Consider the following 19,140-nt stretch of genomic DNA (forward strand, 5'->3'; position numbering starts at 1 on the left):
TCCCATGCTTGCATTTCCTATCATGATTTTCTTGATAGAGGGTTGCTGCTCACAAGGAAGCTATTACCGGTAAACCAAGAGTTCCAAATGCTAAAGTTGAAATCATCCCTTCGTAAATTTTTCGGACGCCATCACGAGTTGGTTGACTGTTATGGAATCACCGGTTCACAAATGATATCGGATATGTTCCTTACGTGGTAACTACAATCCCCTTCCCTTTCATGAATGTGACCTACCGAATTAGACTATTTAACAGATTTGTTATCACATAAGCAACACAATGGGTGCCACATGTGGAGCAGGATCTGCTTACCCTTCCGGAGCACCTGAGATCACCCCTAGTTTTTGTTGGGGTTCGTGTTGTTTATTCTTTAGTTTTCTATGTTTTGTCATGTGTACTATTGTTTGTCTTTTTCATTTTTAGCCATGGCGTTGTCAGTTTATTTTCAATTTATGAGTTTGACTGTCCTTTTGGTATCTTTCGTCCCTCTTTTAACAGATAGAATCAGTCATGCACACAAATAAAGAGAAAAATAACTGTCGCATGCACCTAAAATTCCTGATGTCTACGACTAAACATAAAATCAAAGACAAAATAAATTTTCAAAGTTTTATTTAAATTTTAATGATTCACTACAAAAATGTTAAAAAAAACATGAAAAAGCACCCTAATAAATATTAACTGAAATTATTCTTGAACAGAAACACTGAATTAAAAACCATAAAACTTAACAGTATATTAAGAATGGGTGTACTGTGCAAGCAGCACTTTTATTCCTGGGTGCAAAGTAGATATGAAATGATCCATTCAATATTAGGTTCATTTATGGATATATGAATAGGGTAATTTTATTCATTTAAATGCTATCTGTTTGAAGGATTACAGCGTATATATATAAGACTTAATAAAATATTGATTTCTGACCAAGTAATGTATTGTAAACATTGGTGGGAAGTTAACTGAGGGTAAGTCTTTAGAAAATCAGAGACAATGATTTGGAATTAGACAGCTAAAGCTTCAAGTGCCAGATGCAAATTGCAGGATAAAAAAACTATATATACACATTGTTGGAAATAGTAGTTGTACTGGCTATGAAATAGGAGAAAAGCTAGACGAGTCTTTCTGTCTTGTTTCTAAAGCTTGTACAAATAAATCATATATTTTCCGACAATGTTCATATGGTTATGAATAATTGTAAAATCTACAAAATTTGAAACCCAGGAATAAAAATTCTACAGACATTGATGATACAATTTGATTATCTAATGAATGATATCAACATAAATAGCTGCACTAAAAAAAAACTAATTGGAGATTCAAAAGTCAGAAAGGAATATAATAAAATATACAAACAAGAACGAGTGTCCTCATAAAAACAGTGAACATCAAAATTTTGGTCAGACTATTTTCATGTTACCGACTTATGAATTCAGAGTTCATATTATTTTCTAGTTACCTACTCAAGGACATCCTGGAACTGGTCAATTAAGAGCAACACAAAAAAGTAAAACCAAGCTGTCAATTGGTACAAATTTGGGAGAAAATTGACTGTTTTGTGTTTTCTATGAACAACAAAAAAATAGAAAAACAGTAAACTTACCGCCAAAATTGCAAACCAGATGATATTTTTTATTTTACTTCTTTTTATTGCTCTTACCCAACTGAGTACCAGGATGAACTACAACAGATTAGGTAACCTTAGAAAAAAACGAAAATCTAGTCACCAATTGGTCATATGAAAATACTGTAGATTCAGAAATAATTGCGTGCATTTATAATTGCGATTTCGTCATTTCAGTCGAAAAAGCAATGTTAATTTTTACGATTTTGAGAAAAGTCCTGTATAATTCATATAAAAAATTTTAAAATGGGAGTTTAAATTATTGCGTTCATAAAGTTTCTCACATTTTTCGCAATTATAAAACCTCGCAATAATTTCTGAATTTACAGTAGTCTATTCTAAAAAGTTCACAAGCAGCCACAATGAACATGTGTTTTATGTTTCAAACTGATGTTAACTTAACTTCATGATAAATTATTGAATGTTAATCCTGATACAGGAGAGACAAGGATATTGGCTAAATGATAAAATCAGTCTGATTGGCGGAAAAAGACAAGAAAACATAATGGCCTTCTATCGTAGTTGGGGCATAAAAAACTATTTTGAAAACAAATATACATATAAACCAAATAATGTAGAAAGTTCATGAGAGTGGGTCTCATTGGGGTCTAAGAGTGACACGGGATTGCCAATTTTTGTAAGCGTGACACGGGATTGCCAATTTTTGTAAGCGTGACACGTAAAAGTCAAATTATTGTGCTGTGAAAACGGGAAACGAAGTCTAGCGGGACACAGGAAATTACAAAAAAATGAGAATTGCTTACGTACATAGTGTAAGCAGGATACGGGAATCTGACAAAACAGTAAGCGGGATCCGGGATCAGAACCCCCCCAATGAGACCCCCATGAGACATTTTTCCAATCCCAGTGGTTTCTCTTCTTATACTACATGTATTGTTATTAATTTATTTAAATTAATCCATACCCACTAAAACCACCAAAACTGATATAACACTAATCACTTTGAATCATTAGGATCTAACATTTAGTTTGAAAAATGTACTTATGTGTAATAAAATGTATTTTTCTATTACGTTTATCCATAGATAATTGTAGGTATAAAATACTCTGAGCAACAGATGGCTTCACATGTAATAATCAGTTTTGTAATAAGGTGTCTATTAAATTTTTAAGTTACACAAAATAAAATAAAGCACTTAATTATTCACAACATTAACTCAAACTGTTTATGATAACAAAGATTAAATAAAAATCACTAAATCAAATACATTACTAGAATCAATATTTATGAGCCTGACCATATGTGTCACATCAAAGAATTATTTTTATAATAGGAGCCATAATTAGGTCCTTCAAATTGCAGAAATAGTATAAATATTCAATATATGCAAATTAAGATATGATATAATCTTGTTACAGACATGTCAACTGTATAGTCATTGTGACATCATTTATAATCAATTCTAACATGACGCCCTTCAAATGCTTTGAGTACACACCCGTGGTAAAATATGAATATATTGCCTGGGCCTTTCCAATCGTACTCCCACGTCATATGCTTTTTTATGAATGAGTTACCTGACATCGTAGAACAATGACGTAAGAATTTAAGCATTTTACAGGAAAATACACGCTTGTGAAACCGAAAATCACCACAACAAGGAAATGTTAACAAACGATGCTAAAATGTGGTATAAGCCAATTTTTTTATACATATAAGACATATTATCATTTAAATTCATCCAAAACTATCTAAATACCTATTGTAAATAGTTTGAGCATGTCACCAATTCGGTTTGCTCCGTTCTTTTACGCCAATTTAATAGTGTGTTTATTTATGGGAATGGCAAATATTTGCCTCCACCTAGAGCGCTTCGCTCCAAAAGAATTGTCGTATTTGTCCTATTAGAATTGAAATTATTCATGGGGGCTTCAATATATCTAGATTTTATCACAGGTTGTCCCTTTATCGCTCAGGGTAAAATATTTGTCATAAAGGGCCAACTCATGGTAATATCACGATATATTCAAGCCCCCATGAATTATTTCTTAAGTAAATATTCACATACTTCACTTTTTTTTTAAATATGAATATGAATGCAAAAAGTTATTTCACTCGCATCAAAACTTTGTATAGGCATCTTGAAGAAAAATATATATTTTTTTGGCTGTTCCTTTTATCTAAATATTAAAATCAAGATCATAAAAGATGCTATTAGTTTTATGTTTTTTCCTTGAAGTTTTAAAATGCAAGAAGTTGATATGTTTTAAGTTAAAATGTACAGACAAAATTTAAACAAAAAATTTTTGATTCCTGACCAAGAAATTATGTATGACATGTAAAATGTAGACTATAATATAACATTCTACCATCCCACATCTGTTGTCAAGAGAATACAAATAACGACACAGATGTATTCTTGTTTCTTGCACAAATGGGTGATGACATTTATGCATTCAATTACGTAATGATATGTTTTCTATAAATATAAATCATAAATTAAGAAAATAAAGCACAATTTTATGTAAATTATTTATTAATTTGTATTTAAACGAGAACTATTTAAGTGTAGATGCACTTGAGAAAGAGATTCATTGTACAAACTTTGTTCATCAAAGAAAATTTGATCAGTGTCTAATACTGGCAGGATATTAGTTTACAGCGATTCATTCTACAGCACTTCTACCCTAATGGCCTAGCATTCTAGGGAGATTCAATAAAATAATCTTGTTATTTAAGACTCTCATGCATACTCACTCGGATTAACTTGAAAGCCTTACAACTTATAACAATATATAACAATAAATATGAAAACAATTAATAACAACATGTAAAGTTAACAATGCAAAACTATGTATACATTTGTGCAGTTACTTGCAAATAATTGTTAGGTCAGAAAGTCCAAATTTTTTTGGCAGGTTATAAGCTGAAAAATATTAGCTAGTTTATAGCTATTCTGGTTTTCATATTTTACATATCCTCATATTGAAGTTCACCATTCAGAGGCGTATTTATGCGGTCCAGCCCAGAGAAAAATGGCATAAACAAATAATAAAAACAGACCTCTTAGACAATAAAAAAAATTAATGCATTAATTTCACATTTACAGTATTAATTCTAAATGAGATTCATGTTAAGTTCAGACATTGATTGTAAAAACCATCTATTAAAATCTAATTCAAAAAAACAAATTCAATACAAAACAATTAGATCAAATAGCACTTCAACTTAACATTAAAGATTATTGTCTAAACATGACAAGAGATAAGAAAATTCAATTCAATATAAAAACAAAGGAATGTACTATACTAACATAATCAAACTCTTTTTTTTTATCTCTCTAAAATTTCTAAATACAGTCAAACCTTCAAAATCTTACTGTGTTTCGCCAACATATCCTAATTGTGTTTTGTCAGCGGTCACAAACAATTTTTGTTACCTTTATTTTTTGAGAAAAAAATATGGTCATTTGTCAAAATCAGTCGATTTTTATATCGTTAAAAAAAAGTGTACAATTTATCTTCATGCACTAAAAATTACTGTAAATCTCATTTGAAAAGATGTATGTTTTACTGTTTGTCATGAAGGTACCACAATTACGACCCACATATCAGGTTACTTTTCTCTTTTTCAAAGAATGACCTAAATATACAGGTTTGACTGAAACAAATCTACTTTAATATAATTTCTAAGTATAAATATTTTGCCATCTGACTTAGATCATTAAGTTGTTATGAAGAAGGTTAAAGACCTCAACATTCAACTACCTAATAAATAAAATAAATACAGTGTAAGACAAGAATGATCTTTGGCTTTGAACACATAGGCATAAACTATTTGAGGAAGATGTCGGGGTAAATACAAACACCAAAGCTTGTAATTTAACACATACGTTAAAAGTACTGGATGAAATTAGAATAAATTTTGTATTAACAACTTACAAATGTGTACCTGTATTTCATTAGTAATAATTTTCACGAATAAAAGATTGATAAAAATAGGTACCACACATGGTGCCAATTAATACATTCACAGCACCGGTACATAACATTTTCAAACTATCACATTCATGTAAATTTTGATGTAAAGTATATAATTGTGTTCTAAACAAAAAATTATGTGCCTTGTGTATGATTTTCTTTAGCCTTGCTGATCAATTTTAATATTTCCTCTCTTCCTAATAATTCTGCATGTTCTTCTGCTGTTTTTCCAAATGCATCATTTAACATCCATGATGCTCCATTGTCCAGCAGAAATTTTACAGTTTCAACATGTCCTAAACTTACAGCCTGTGAAAAAGTAATAAATTATTTAATAAAATTAGCTTTATAACAATTAGCCAAAACTTTATTGCTAACTTTAATTTCAAAAAATTCTAAGCTTATCTTTCCTTATTTCTAACAAAGGGAGACAAAAATGTACATGAATATAGAATATTGGCATTTTTAAGCTTTACTAGAACACACCTGTGATATCGCGGGTCCGTGACTGAATTAAAGTATATAACTATGCGCAAGCCTTATCTTAGTATTAGTACTGTCATCTGATAAAGTCATGCCGATTATAAGATACACAATTTTCTCTGCTTTCAAATCTTTCTGTTTGAACCCGTCGAACTGGAACTTATCAATTATTGGTAATATTAATTATTTGGAAAACAAAAGGTCCTAGAATGGAGTATTTTTTAATCAACAGCATTGTCCTATATTAGTTATAAATAAAGTTGAATTCTTTGATTCGCTGTTTTACGTCATGCCCGCTAACAAATTGAAACTTATTTTTAGTCCAGATTTTTAGTATTCGTATTGTTATCTTAGAAAGTCTTACAGATTAAAATACTACAATAGGTAACAATTTGACAATTTAGTAGTGTCAACCCTGTGATTATGACCCGTGTATATAGCATATTGATCCTGAATACACCGTTTGGTGGTGCGCCTGTCAGATGCGGAACGTACAGATAAGGAACTTCCTAATTATTGGCAATATTAATTACGTGGAAAACAAAAGGGCCTGGAGTGGTGTAATTTTTAATCTACACCTTTGTACTATATTAGTTGTATATAAAGTTGAATTCTTTGATTCGTTGTTTTTACGTGACGACGGCTGACAAATTGGACCTCGTAATTTTAGTATTATAGATACAAAAAATAAAATTGGGAAAGGAAATGGGGAATGTGTCAAAGCGACAACAACCCGACCATAGAGCAGACAACAGCCGCAGGCCACCAATGGGTCTTCAATGTAGTGAGAAACTCTCGCACCCGGAGGCATCCTTCAGCTGGCCCCATAAAAATATGTATTCTAGTTCAGTGATAATGAACGTCATACTAAACTCCTAATTATACACAAGAAACTGACTTTATCAAAAAGAATATGTAGTGAGTGCGCCATTATTCTTTTTATTGTCAATTAGTATTACCAATATGATTATTTTGTTTTATTTTTATTTATACAACCTTGTGTTGATTGAAACACTGTATAGATTTCTGACCTTATTACTTGACTACTATATGTAAAATGAGATTGCACAAAGAAAAACAGACTACAGAAAGACTAATATATTATATTATTTTTTAATGATAACAAAATAAAACTATTACTCACTTTACATTACAATAACAATTTTTCAGTTGTCCATAGACGGTAACTTAGACAATTTTCCTAATGACAAACAGGTGCATGCTTTTTGTCAGTTGATAATTTGTTTTTACAACAACTAGGGTCTATCAGTTTATCAAAGGTAATAAAAGCCCTATATAAATGAACAATGTTGAATTGAATTATATTTGTCACCATGTGAACATGGTGAACATGTGTAAGCTTGAAATGCTGTAAGATGAAATTAATTTTTCATTGTCAGAAATGACCATGGCAGACACGAATTTTAGTGGCCAGAGATAGAATAATAAATTAAAACATTGGCAGATCCCTGCCTCTACTAAAATTTGTTCATTGATAGCTATCAAGATAAGAGGAACTATTTCTACTAGAAATGAAATATACCACATGTAAAGCTGTTCTATTGTCGTAATCACTTTCGTTCAAATCTGCTCCCGCTATTTTCCAGGCTTTTAATGTATCAACATCCTCCTGAGAAGCAGCCCTAGAAGAGAAGTATTTTCATATAAAGTCTATAAGAAAGAAAAAAAATGAGGCTCCTCATGGGGTTTCTGATTATGTGATTACTTGACCATTTTTATAGTGATTATTTGATTACCAGACCAAATATTTAATGATTATTTGATTATTTGATAAACTAGGACTGTATTTTCGATTATTTAATTATCTTGTTTAAAAAAGTAACTAGATATCATTGAGATGGGAGCCATCTCTGTGGGCCCCGCTGTCAATAACGTGGGGTAAATAAGTTGTATGGATAATCTGATATGAAGCATTATTTGAAGTTATAACATAGTCTCATGTGTGATTTTGATCTAAGATTTTAAGTTAAAACTGATAAATATTCTCATCTTACTTTCATAGTATAATAGTGATATGACTGCATGATGTGAACTCATTGATTACTACTCTAAGGTGACTTCTGGATATATGGATTGATGTTTGAACAATATGTTTAAAGGTGCTGCCCAATTGATATTTGTCACATATTTTTAGAATTATGCCTTCAATATATTATGACCCACCAAGTATAAAGTATGAAATATTAATGGTTCTCGAGAGGTAGAGCGGACACAATTTGTTAAGAACAACGAACAGATGGACAGACCGACAGACTGATCTTAGACCTAGGATGCATACATTATGACACATTCTCTTGTGTTGGTTAATATATATGTTAAGTTGAAAATGTTTGTCAGGTATAAAGTATGAAATAATAACAGCTGTCCTCTCAATATATAATGTGGATCAAATTTGTTAGCGATGGACAGACCAACAGACAGACAGACCTTTGACCTAGGAAGTGGTACATATATCATGACACACCCCCTGGTGTTGGTTAAAATAGATGTCAAGTATAATATTTGAAATCATAACGGTTTTCAAGATATAGAGCGGACACAATCTTCACCACAGGACACAGGGTTGTCAACTGAAACCAAAATTTTTTTGACGTTGACCTTTGACCTAGGAAGTTGTACATACATCATGACACCCCCTCTGGTGGTGGTTAAAATGTATGACAAGTATATACTTTGAAATCATAACGATTATCTAGATATGGAGCGGACACGATCTTCACCACAGGACACAGGATTGTCAACTCGAAACCAAAGTTTTTGACCTTGACCTTTGACCTAGGAAGTTGTACATACATCATGACACACCCTCTGGTGGTTGTTAAAATGGATGTCAAGTATAAACTTTGAAATCATAATGGTTATCTAGATATGGAGCGGACACGATCTTCACCACAGGACACGGGGTTGTCAACTGAAACCAAAGTTTTTGACCTTGACCTTTGACCTAGGAAGTTGTACATACAACATGACACATCCTCTGGTGTTGGTTAATAATCATGTTAAGTATTAAGTATGAAATCATAACGGTTCTCTAGATATGGAGCGGACACGAAAGTGTTACGGACGGACGGACGGACGGACAGACGGACGGACGGACAGACTGATCACTATAGGGCGACCCGCCGTCGGCGGGGCCCTAATTAATGACTATGTGATTATATTGGCAAACAATTTGCGATTATGTGATTACTTTGACACCCCCATGAGGAGCCTCCGAAATGAACACTATCAGAACAAATACAAAATAAAAATTCAATTTAACAAATTACTTATCATTTTGTTGAATTTATTATTGTACCAGTATAGATATTATGCTGAGCTACATACCTACATAATTCCATGGCAAGCATGACTGGCTGTAGTGTTATAATAGCCCCAGTCTGTACCAGTATAGATATTATGCTGAAATGTTTGTTTTGAACAGCATCCATCAAAGGAGTTTTCTTGTCGAGATCTTTGGCATGGACACTTGCTCCGTGTTGTAACAAATATTGTACAACCTCTAAATGTCCTTCTCTACAAGCCACATGTAAAGCTGTTCGGCCATCTTGGTTTGCTGAGGAAAAATTACCGCCCTTTAGAAAAATGAAATGTTAAAATAAGTTACTTCATTGTTTACAAGTAATAATTCTAAAATCTTAAGATGATTTTCTGAGAGAGAATTTCAAAATATATGTGACAGCAGAAATTAACTAATGCAACAAAGCATGCTAAAAAGAGATCTACAGAATCTATTTTAAATACTTTGGAAATTTTCTATAATAAGGATCAATTTACATTGAAACTTTCACTGTAAATTATAATTCACCAAAAAACAATTCTCTTTTAAATATGGACAGAAGAGATTAGTTTACCTAATTTAAAATAAATTAAGTTGCCGACTTATAACTTCATAAAATGTCCTACTTACAGTTCCTCTAAGTTTCTCTAAAGCCAGAATATCTCCAGTTTTAGCCGAGGTACACATCAGATTGGGGTACAAAGCATCCTTTAATTTGACCACTTCCTGTAATATACAAAAATATATCATGTGTCATGGCTATCACAATAAAAATACATGCCAGGGCAAATTAGGAAAATAAGCATTTTGTTTCTCTCATTTTCTCAAATAAATGCTTTAATAAGAAATCTTCGTATTCTAAAGTGTCAAAAACTCCATCATTCATACTTTATACATCTACTGGGCTTTCCACCCCAACCTCAACTTTTGATGAAATAGCTTTCATTGAAGTTGCTGAAAGTGTTCTGTTGACTTTTATTAACTTCCTGATGACCTTAAGGTTATGAACAAAATGTACAATGTGTCAATGTAGCAAATATGCTTTCAAGATGACATCATGTTTAGAGTTACTATTGGATTAAACAGGAAGACTGTTGTCCAGTTTGTGAGTGGATAGTCCCAGTTTATATATCAAACCGCTGGCAAAAATGTGAATAATCCTTATAATTTTGAACTAGAATGTTAGTTATAATTTTTCTTTATATTCCATTTTTCATATATAGCAGTGTTCTCCCCAGGATTTTTGGATAGCGCTGTGGCAAGCGCGTGATTTTCAACAATTCTCTTTAACTTTGTCGCGACGCGCGGTTGGTTTGTAATTGATTTGTTATGTGTTTTTCTTATACATGTATTATGCTATTGATGTTTTCTCTTGTAATCTTCTTTAGTTACAGAAAACCATCAACATTTTGAAGATTACATTCTGGCGCATGCCTGATTGAGGTTGCTTTTTAAAATTATTTTCAATTTTTCTCTATTTTTTTTATACACTTTACAATTTTTATTGGACTTTTAATTTTTACATTTTTTATTTTATTTTATTTTTATATTGAGATAAAAACAATAGGTACATTTAGTTTAAGTGAGAAAAGGTTTTAAGGAGTTCTTCATGGGTTAGTCTGTAGAAGTGTTGTTTGAAATTTCAGGTTGTAATTTATTCCAGTCTTTTCCATGATGGGTCTATACAAGACTGCCTATGTGAAGATTTCTTATCACTAACAGGTGATGTTGCAAAACATGTAGGACCAACAATAAAGTCATTCATTGTCAGCTTCTGTATTTGGTTTTGTAACCCACTGTAGCAGTGTACTGTTAACCTTACAATGTTTGACAGGAATTGACATTTTTTAGCATAGTGATTTGTAATTTTTCTGACCTTAACGTTATATAATATTCAAATGGCTTCATCCAAGCTGGACATCGAGAAAGTGAATTTCTCAAGTCGTATCAGCTTAGGGTTTGTTTTTCTAATCATATATCCTCTCAATTTTTTTCAAATGGTAAAATTCATTACTGTAGAATTGCTGCCTTACCAATAATTAGTTCAAAAAGGTTATAATTAATACTTCAAAGATTTGCTCATTTTTGAGGTTCGTAAGGATAGTAAGACCGTCAAATTGTAACAAACCCCTGTGTTTGATCGTTTTTAAAATCATCGTTTGTTCTCAAAGTTTGTTCAACAAAATTTTGAGTGTTGTTGGCAAATGCGGTCAATTTATTTCATCTCATTTTAATTATTCATATATGCCTCTATATATTCTATCAATTAAAACAATAGATGTCAATGTTGAAATCTTTGTTTATTTTCATCTTTCAAAGTCGCCATTTTGTAAAATTTGTAAGACTGGTCCCACGAAGTTACTTAATACAACGGAAATAATCATTCAGAAATGGTAAACTAGTCGATCATGTGATCCAAAGTGAAAATAAGCGTGAAATTTGAAAAATTACGAAAATTATGAAAAAAATATAGCGACGAGCTTGCGATGGATAGCGTTGTGGTCAGTGCAATAGAACAGCAGGAAATTGTAATAGCACTGAAAATCGCGGCGCTTAAATGGCCTGGGGAGAACACTGTATATAGCACATGAATATCTGTCACAGTGAAATCGACATAGGTTACATAAATTCCACAGCTTGATCTATCGAAGTGCAAGCCAAGAAATCAATTCTAACACTTTAATCACATTCAAGAATTGTAGATATGGAAATCATACAAGAATTTTATAAAAATAGTGTAAACTGTTTACCTCTTTACTACTAAGACATAACGTTTTAGCCACACCTTCTATTAACTCAAAATCCATTATAGACATGTCTTCCTTGACTACAACCTTCAACTCTCCTCTCAGATTGCGACTCATCATCTATCAATAAAGAAAACAAAAATATTACAAGACAGAACAATCATTTAATGAACTGGTATCCAAGCAACATCCATACTTCTGATCATGTTAAATGAAGACATCTTTTCTACTCTTTGGTCGGGTTGTTGTCTCTTTGACACATTCCCTATCTCCATTCACATTTTTATTTTACATGTTATATCTTCCCACTGAGCTATTCCCAGCTCTTCTCTTTTTTAGTGGCTAGTTCGAATATAATACATATTTTCTGACAATGCGAGTGTATTGTTTTTATCATGAAATTTAAGATTGTCATTAAAATGTTTCCTAATTGATTTCCAAGTTTTGAGTTTCTGTTGTTTAAGAAATTGACATCCCATGGCTTTGGACCACAACGATGACTCCCAAATTGAACAGCTATGTAAACAGCAGTTTTAAATACATTACAGTTAGCTCATAATAGAAGCTATTGCAAGATACATTATTTATCGCTATTTTGTGAACTTTTCCCTCTGACCTTTTTTTTGTGATAATTTTTCATAGCTACTCGCTTCAGAAAGAAAAGTATTGCTAGAAACGAAGGGTGCATGTGCTGTTGTCAATGTAAACACCAAAGACACTATAGGCAAAATAGAGATATACAGATTATTATTGGTCTTTCAAACTTGTATGTTTCTTGGCCATATCTCGTTTTAGGGCTGTTGTCACTGGATGAGTTTGTAGCTAAGAAACACCCTCTTTTTGGAAAAACAACAATAATCTACAAGTCTCTTATGACTTTATTGAGACCTAAATCTATAGAAATATAAATATAAATACCATGTAAAATAATCTTATTTGACTGACTCCTTTGGTATAATATTTGATTATTATGAAATAATTTAATTTTGGATGTAACATGTCTTCTGGTTGGCTGACGTTATTTTGTTTTCAGCGCATAGACATAATTAAGTCATGTGACCGTGACGTCATCAACGTTTTTCATGGTTTTCTACAGTTTAATATGAATTAAGAATTAAATTATAAGAAATGACTGTAATATTTTTTCTGTCTATTTGAAATAACATAAAAAATGTGGTGCAAACTGTTAAATAACCCGCTACGTGAGTTATTCAGTGTGCACCAATTTTGTTATGTTATTTCTTCATAAAAAAATAGACAGAAAAAATATGACAGTCATTCCTTAAATAATTTCACAACAATTTAAAATTATTAACTTTTCGATTTTTTTTTTCCTTCTGAAATTTCCTGATTTTGGCATGGTTACAATCCTTCTGAAGTTTAAACAGCAACTTTACCACAGCTGTCATATCTGTCATACCTCTACCCTGGGATTACCTCACTCATGGCTGACAATGAAAAATACTTACCGCCCTTTTCTTCTCATTTGTGTAGGTTTCCTTTCCCAGTATGTAAGATAGCTTGGTCAGTGCAGCCTCTGGAGTCATATCTCCCCCTCCAATAACTCCAACATCTGACAATGCCTGTAAAATGTATACCAGGGGTTGAAGTCATAAAACTTTGCTCAGTGCTCGGAGCACAAAAATCATGCTCGAAACACAAAATCCAGTATTTTGATTGGTTGATTCTTAAGTCTGAGTACAAAAATCATGCTCGAAAGTTTTCTGACCGCAAGGCCAGGGGATAAATATTACAAATAAACTCATCATAGATACCAGGACTAAATTTAGTATATACGCCAGACGCAAATTCAACTTGGTGAGTTCAGAAAAAAATACTTATTACACATAAACAAGTTCAAATCAAATTTGTGAAACTTTGAAGAGTTGAAACATATGAAACTATTATTACAATTACTGGTAGTCAAGACAGCATTTATGCATTTTGTGAGTCAAGGCAATACTTTGAGTTATTGAATCAAGCAATACTTGTGTGAAGTTTGTGAATCACAGCAAAACTTGTGAGATGTTGATGAACCAAGTCAAAACTTTTGAGATCCTGGTGAATCACTGCAAAAATTGTGAGATATTAGTAAGTCTGGGCAAAACTTTTGAGATGTTGGTGAATCACAGCAAAACTTGTGAACTGTTGTGAATCAAATATAAACTTGTGAGATGTTGGTGAATCACATCAAAACTATTGAGATGTTAGTGAATCACATCAAAACTTTTGAGATGTAAGTGAATCACATCAAAACTTTTGAGATGTTAGTGAATCACATCAAAACTTTTGAGATATTAGTGAATCAAGTCAAAACTTTTGAGATGCTGGTGAATCAAGTCAAAACTTTTGAGATGTTGGTGAATCAAGTCAAAACTTTTGAGATGTTAGTGAATCAAGTCAAAACTTTTGAGATGTTAGTGAATCAATCAAAACTTTTGAGATGTTGGTGAATCAAGTCAAAACTTTTGAGATGTTAGTGAATCAATCAAAACTTTTTGAGATGTTGGTGAATCACATCAAAACTTTTGAGATGTTAGTGAAACACATCAAAACTTTTGAGATGTTGGTGAATCAAGTCAAAACTTTTGAGATGTTGGTGAATCACAGCAAAACTTTTGAGATGTTGGTGAATCACAGCAAAACTTATGAGATATTAGTGAATCAAGTCAAAACTTTTGAGATTTTGGTGAATCAAGTCAAAACTTTTGAGATGTTGGTGAATCACAACAAAACTTGTGAGATGTTAATGAATCACAGCAAAACTTGTGAGTTGTTAATGAATCACAGCAAAACTTTGTTGGTGAATCACAACAAAACTTTTGAGATGTTGGTGAATTTAGTCAAAACTTTTGAGATGTTGGTGAATCAAGTCAAAACTTTTGAGATGTTAGTGAATCACATCAAAACTTTTGAGATGTTGGTGAATCAAGTCAAAACTTTTGAGATGTTAGTGAATCAATCAAAACTTTTGAGATGCTGGTGAATCAAGTCAATACTTTTGAGATTTTGGTGAATCAAGTCAAAACTTTTGAGATGTTAATGAATCACAGCAAAACTTGTGAGTTGTTAATGAATCACAGCAAAACTATGTTGGTGAATCACAGCAAAACTTGTGAACAAAATTTTGATTCTTTGGAGAGCCAAGACAAAACAAATAGAGGATTTGACAAGCAACCAAAATATTTGGGATTTTTGTGAGTCAAGACAAAGTTTGTGCGAATTTTCAAGTTCAATCAATTTGAACTTCTATTTAGAAATAGTTTGTTTTTCCTAAATATAAATTTTAACAAATTATGAAGTGTGAGAATAATTTTACAAAGTATATTATAATTGTGATGCATATATTGAACTTAATTTTGTCTAAGCAAATAGAACTTGACCATGAAATCAAACAATGTCTGTGCAAGAAAACAGTGCATTTCAATAAATATCACAAAGTGAACAAGAATGTGTCCATAGTACACGGATGCCCCACTCGCACTATCATTTTCTATGTTCAGTGGACCGTGAAATTGGGGTCAAAACTTTAATTTGGAATTATAATTAGAAAGATCATATCATAGGGAACATGTGTACTAAGTTTCAAGTTGATGTAACTTTAACTTCATCAAAAACTACCTTGACCAAAAACTTTAACCTGAACTTTGCACTATCATTTTCTATGTTCAGTGGACCATAAAATTGGGGTCAAAACTATAATTTGGCATTAAAATTAGAAAGATCATATCATGGGGAACATGTGTATTAAGTTTCAAGTTGATTGGACTTCAACTTCTTCAAAAACTACCTTGACCAAAAACTTTAACCTGAAGCGAACGGACGCACAGACGGACGAACGGACGGACGAACAGAGGTACAGACCAGAAAACATAATGCCCCTCTACTATCGTAGGTGGGGCATAAAAATAATTACAGCATATATCTGTGAATATTCTGTGGCACATAAATGTCAACTTTTTAAACTTTCAAAGTGGGGGATCTCATTTAGGTAGAAAATTCTTTAAATGGGTTAATATCTCTAATGTGCCTTAAAGTAAGGAACTCAAAAGTAGTGTGTTAACAAAAAATCTCTGTGTAGTGATATTGGACATGTTTCAATATTTAACTAATGACTGAGCTTAACCATTTTTGCTTATTTTGAGATCAGAGGACCATAGAATAATCGGATACAAACTATGGAGTTAATAAATGTATGCAAAGAACTAAATTTTCAAAGAACATGTTGTGTGAAAAAAGGTTTTTTTTTACCTCAAGAAGTCACATCACAAAAGGGTTTTCGTGATGTGCTAAAATGAATCTCACTTCGTACCCTAAAATTTTAACCACATATGTGCAAAATGTCTCAGCTTTGACACGAGCATTCATAAATAACTATGTTTCAATATGGGCTGAAGAATTGAGAAAAGCTACCATTACCGCCTATCTGAAATGAATTGCGCATCTTTACCCAGATAGAAATTTGCCATAGAACTTATTTCATTTTTTATCAGACTTTTTTCAGTAACTTTATAAATGTTTAAAAATTGCATGAAATATGTGTATCTGATTCTTTTAAATGATACCTTAAGTTCCCTCACAAGAATGATGATTGAAAACAATATAAAATGTTTCATCCACATTCAGGACAGGAACTATTTGAACTAGGTGAAACTGTTTTATCATTATAGGAGAAAAGTATCAGTTACAAGTTTGACAGCAGTTATTCCAAAACAGTCTACTGGCATCATTTTAACTGATTTAATATACGAGATTTACATTGCTAACATTTGTACCAATCCTATATGAACCATACAAATTGCACCACATGTAATACATGCATCAGAAAGGTGTGCAGACCTTGCTCTAGCTTACCTTATTGTTTATCTTGATACATAAATTATCAATGATTAATTATATTATACAGACCATTCATGTCTAAATATATTACTTTGTTAGTAATGTATTAAAACAATTTACATATCTTTTTCAAAATATTGAACTATATTATTTCTTTATATTATACAAACTCCAGCTTAATATAGGTAGGTACTTCTAGTATAGGCACAGTCGCTTCATTTGCTAATAAATCAGAAGCAGGCAAATATAGGCATAAGCAGCCCTTGCCAGTCTTAACAAACCAGCAAAGAATAATCAGAGTAGTCAAAAAACGCAAAGCACAAAATGTCAACATTGAAAGATGCAGATTGTAACATTTTTAATCAAACTATATTGTAATGTGATCCTGTAATGGTCCACTAGGACAATAAATAGAATACTTCACCATATTTTATTTCCAAACGTATAAAATGATCTCTGAGAAAGGTTATTTCAACAAATAAGGTATTCGAAAAAAAATCGTACATATATTTACTAATAACAGGTCCCTTTTTTTTTTTTTAGATTTGACAGCTTGAAAAGCAAATAATATAAATGTATTTAGTCACCATCTTTGATTCAGTATTTCCCCCTCGTTTTGCTTTTAGCCACTTTTAACCAGGTCATGTGCTTTTGCTTACCTGGCATAGCCTGATCTTGAACTAATGAAGCAGACCCATAAAAGATATAAATAAACTTATGATTTAGATCATGTTAATACAGTTCTAATTTCATCTCTTCCATAGGTTTCAAAAGGCTTTAATTAATTACCCCATTTAATTTAATCAACAAATAAAGTTTACCTTTCCTGTCTCGTAAGATGTGTCAACAAATCCTCTATTACACTGAGTGATATTCACGATGATAACTCCCATATTTGTAGCCTCTTTAAACGACTGTAATAGGTCAGGTCTATTACTGGGGGCATTACCTGCTCCATATGTCTGTAATACTACACCCTGCATTGGTGTTGACATAAATGCACGAACCTACAAAACATATTTCCCCAATAACATTAATGTTCCATTTCAAGTATCAGCAACAATTATATGAACAATTTAGCCAGACAATGCAAAAGTGTCTACAAAAAATAGCTTATATACAATTCTAGGGCACACATCTCAAAGCTTAAACCTTGAATTATGAGGAAAAATAAGAAAATGTAAAGTAACCATGGTAACTTGCCAACCTTGACTTGTCTACTTTTATTTGGTTTGATTGAGAGAGAAAAATCTGCATTAAAGGAATGGACATCTCGAAGTATGATATTTGATCTGTATGCAAACAGCTGCGATATGGAATGCATTAAACATAAGTTTATTATGTATTATTTATCATACTGCTTTGTTTCTAAAATAGGAGTATCTTTCAAAGTTTGTGGAGTACATGTTTTGCTTAAGTCACAATATCAAATTTGAAATGAGTTACAAACTTTTGAATGATTTGCTCTGTGCCAATTCTCTGGTAATCAAGTAAGGACCATAATGAGGATGTTGTGGCCCTTTTACTTTACCTGTATGGGACAGGAGAGAAGACCAGACTACCTTGTTTATAAATAACTATGAATAGCTAACCCTTTAGCTATGTATACTTACAGTCTGTGCTGTGATTCCTGGGAACAACCTCAATACACCAACATTTCTACAGAAAGTTGTAGCTACTGAAAACTTCTCACATGATCCAGATCTATATATAGCATCCCAATCAACTACAAGTAAAATATAAAACTTCTCAAATAATCCAGATCTATATATAGCATCCCAATCAACTACAAGTAAAACATAAAACTTCTCACATGATCCAGATCTATATATAGTATCCCAATCAACTACAAGTAAAACATAAAACTTCTCACATAATCCAGATCTATATATAGCATCCCAATCAACTACAAGTAAAACATAAAACTTCTCAAATAATCCAGATCTCTATATAGCATCCCAATCAACTACAAGTAAAACATAAAACTTCTCAAATAATCCAGATCTCTATATAGCATTCCAATCAACTACAAAAAAAAAATATTACAACTTCTATAAAGAATTATAAGATCCAAAGGTCAATGTATAAAAAGTGTCCCAATGTAAATTTGCAGTTTTTCTCCACATGAACTCAGCAAACATTCTCACAAAACCACATTTAATAAAATTCTTCATTACATTGGTTGCAATAAACTACTGTGATTTCC

General features: G+C 32.0%; 1 protein-coding gene across 2 annotated transcripts in view; it reads right to left on the reverse strand.

Annotated features, from left to right (window-relative positions):
* Window positions 1–598: 598 nt before the first annotated feature.
* Window positions 599–19,140, reverse strand: part of LOC143069628 (L-asparaginase-like) — a 36,668-nt gene continuing 18,126 nt past the window's right edge. For both annotated transcript variants that reach the window (XM_076244361.1, XM_076244360.1), the window contains 8 exons: window positions 18,548–18,660; window positions 17,756–17,941; window positions 13,565–13,678; window positions 12,099–12,215; window positions 9,979–10,074; window positions 9,396–9,643; window positions 7,591–7,690; window positions 599–5,873 (listed from right to left, as the gene is read on the reverse strand). In XM_076244361.1, the coding sequence (XP_076100476.1) occupies window positions 5,700–5,873; window positions 7,591–7,690; window positions 9,396–9,643; window positions 9,979–10,074; window positions 12,099–12,215; window positions 13,565–13,678; window positions 17,756–17,941; window positions 18,548–18,660 (1,148 nt within the window). In that variant the 3' untranslated portion in view covers window positions 599–5,699. The remainder of the gene's footprint in view (window positions 5,874–7,590; window positions 7,691–9,395; window positions 9,644–9,978; window positions 10,075–12,098; window positions 12,216–13,564; window positions 13,679–17,755; window positions 17,942–18,547; window positions 18,661–19,140) is intronic.

Source organism: Mytilus galloprovincialis, chromosome 3 (genome assembly GCF_965363235.1).
Source record: "Mytilus galloprovincialis chromosome 3, xbMytGall1.hap1.1, whole genome shotgun sequence".
NCBI lineage: Eukaryota > Metazoa > Mollusca > Bivalvia > Mytilida > Mytilidae > Mytilus > Mytilus galloprovincialis.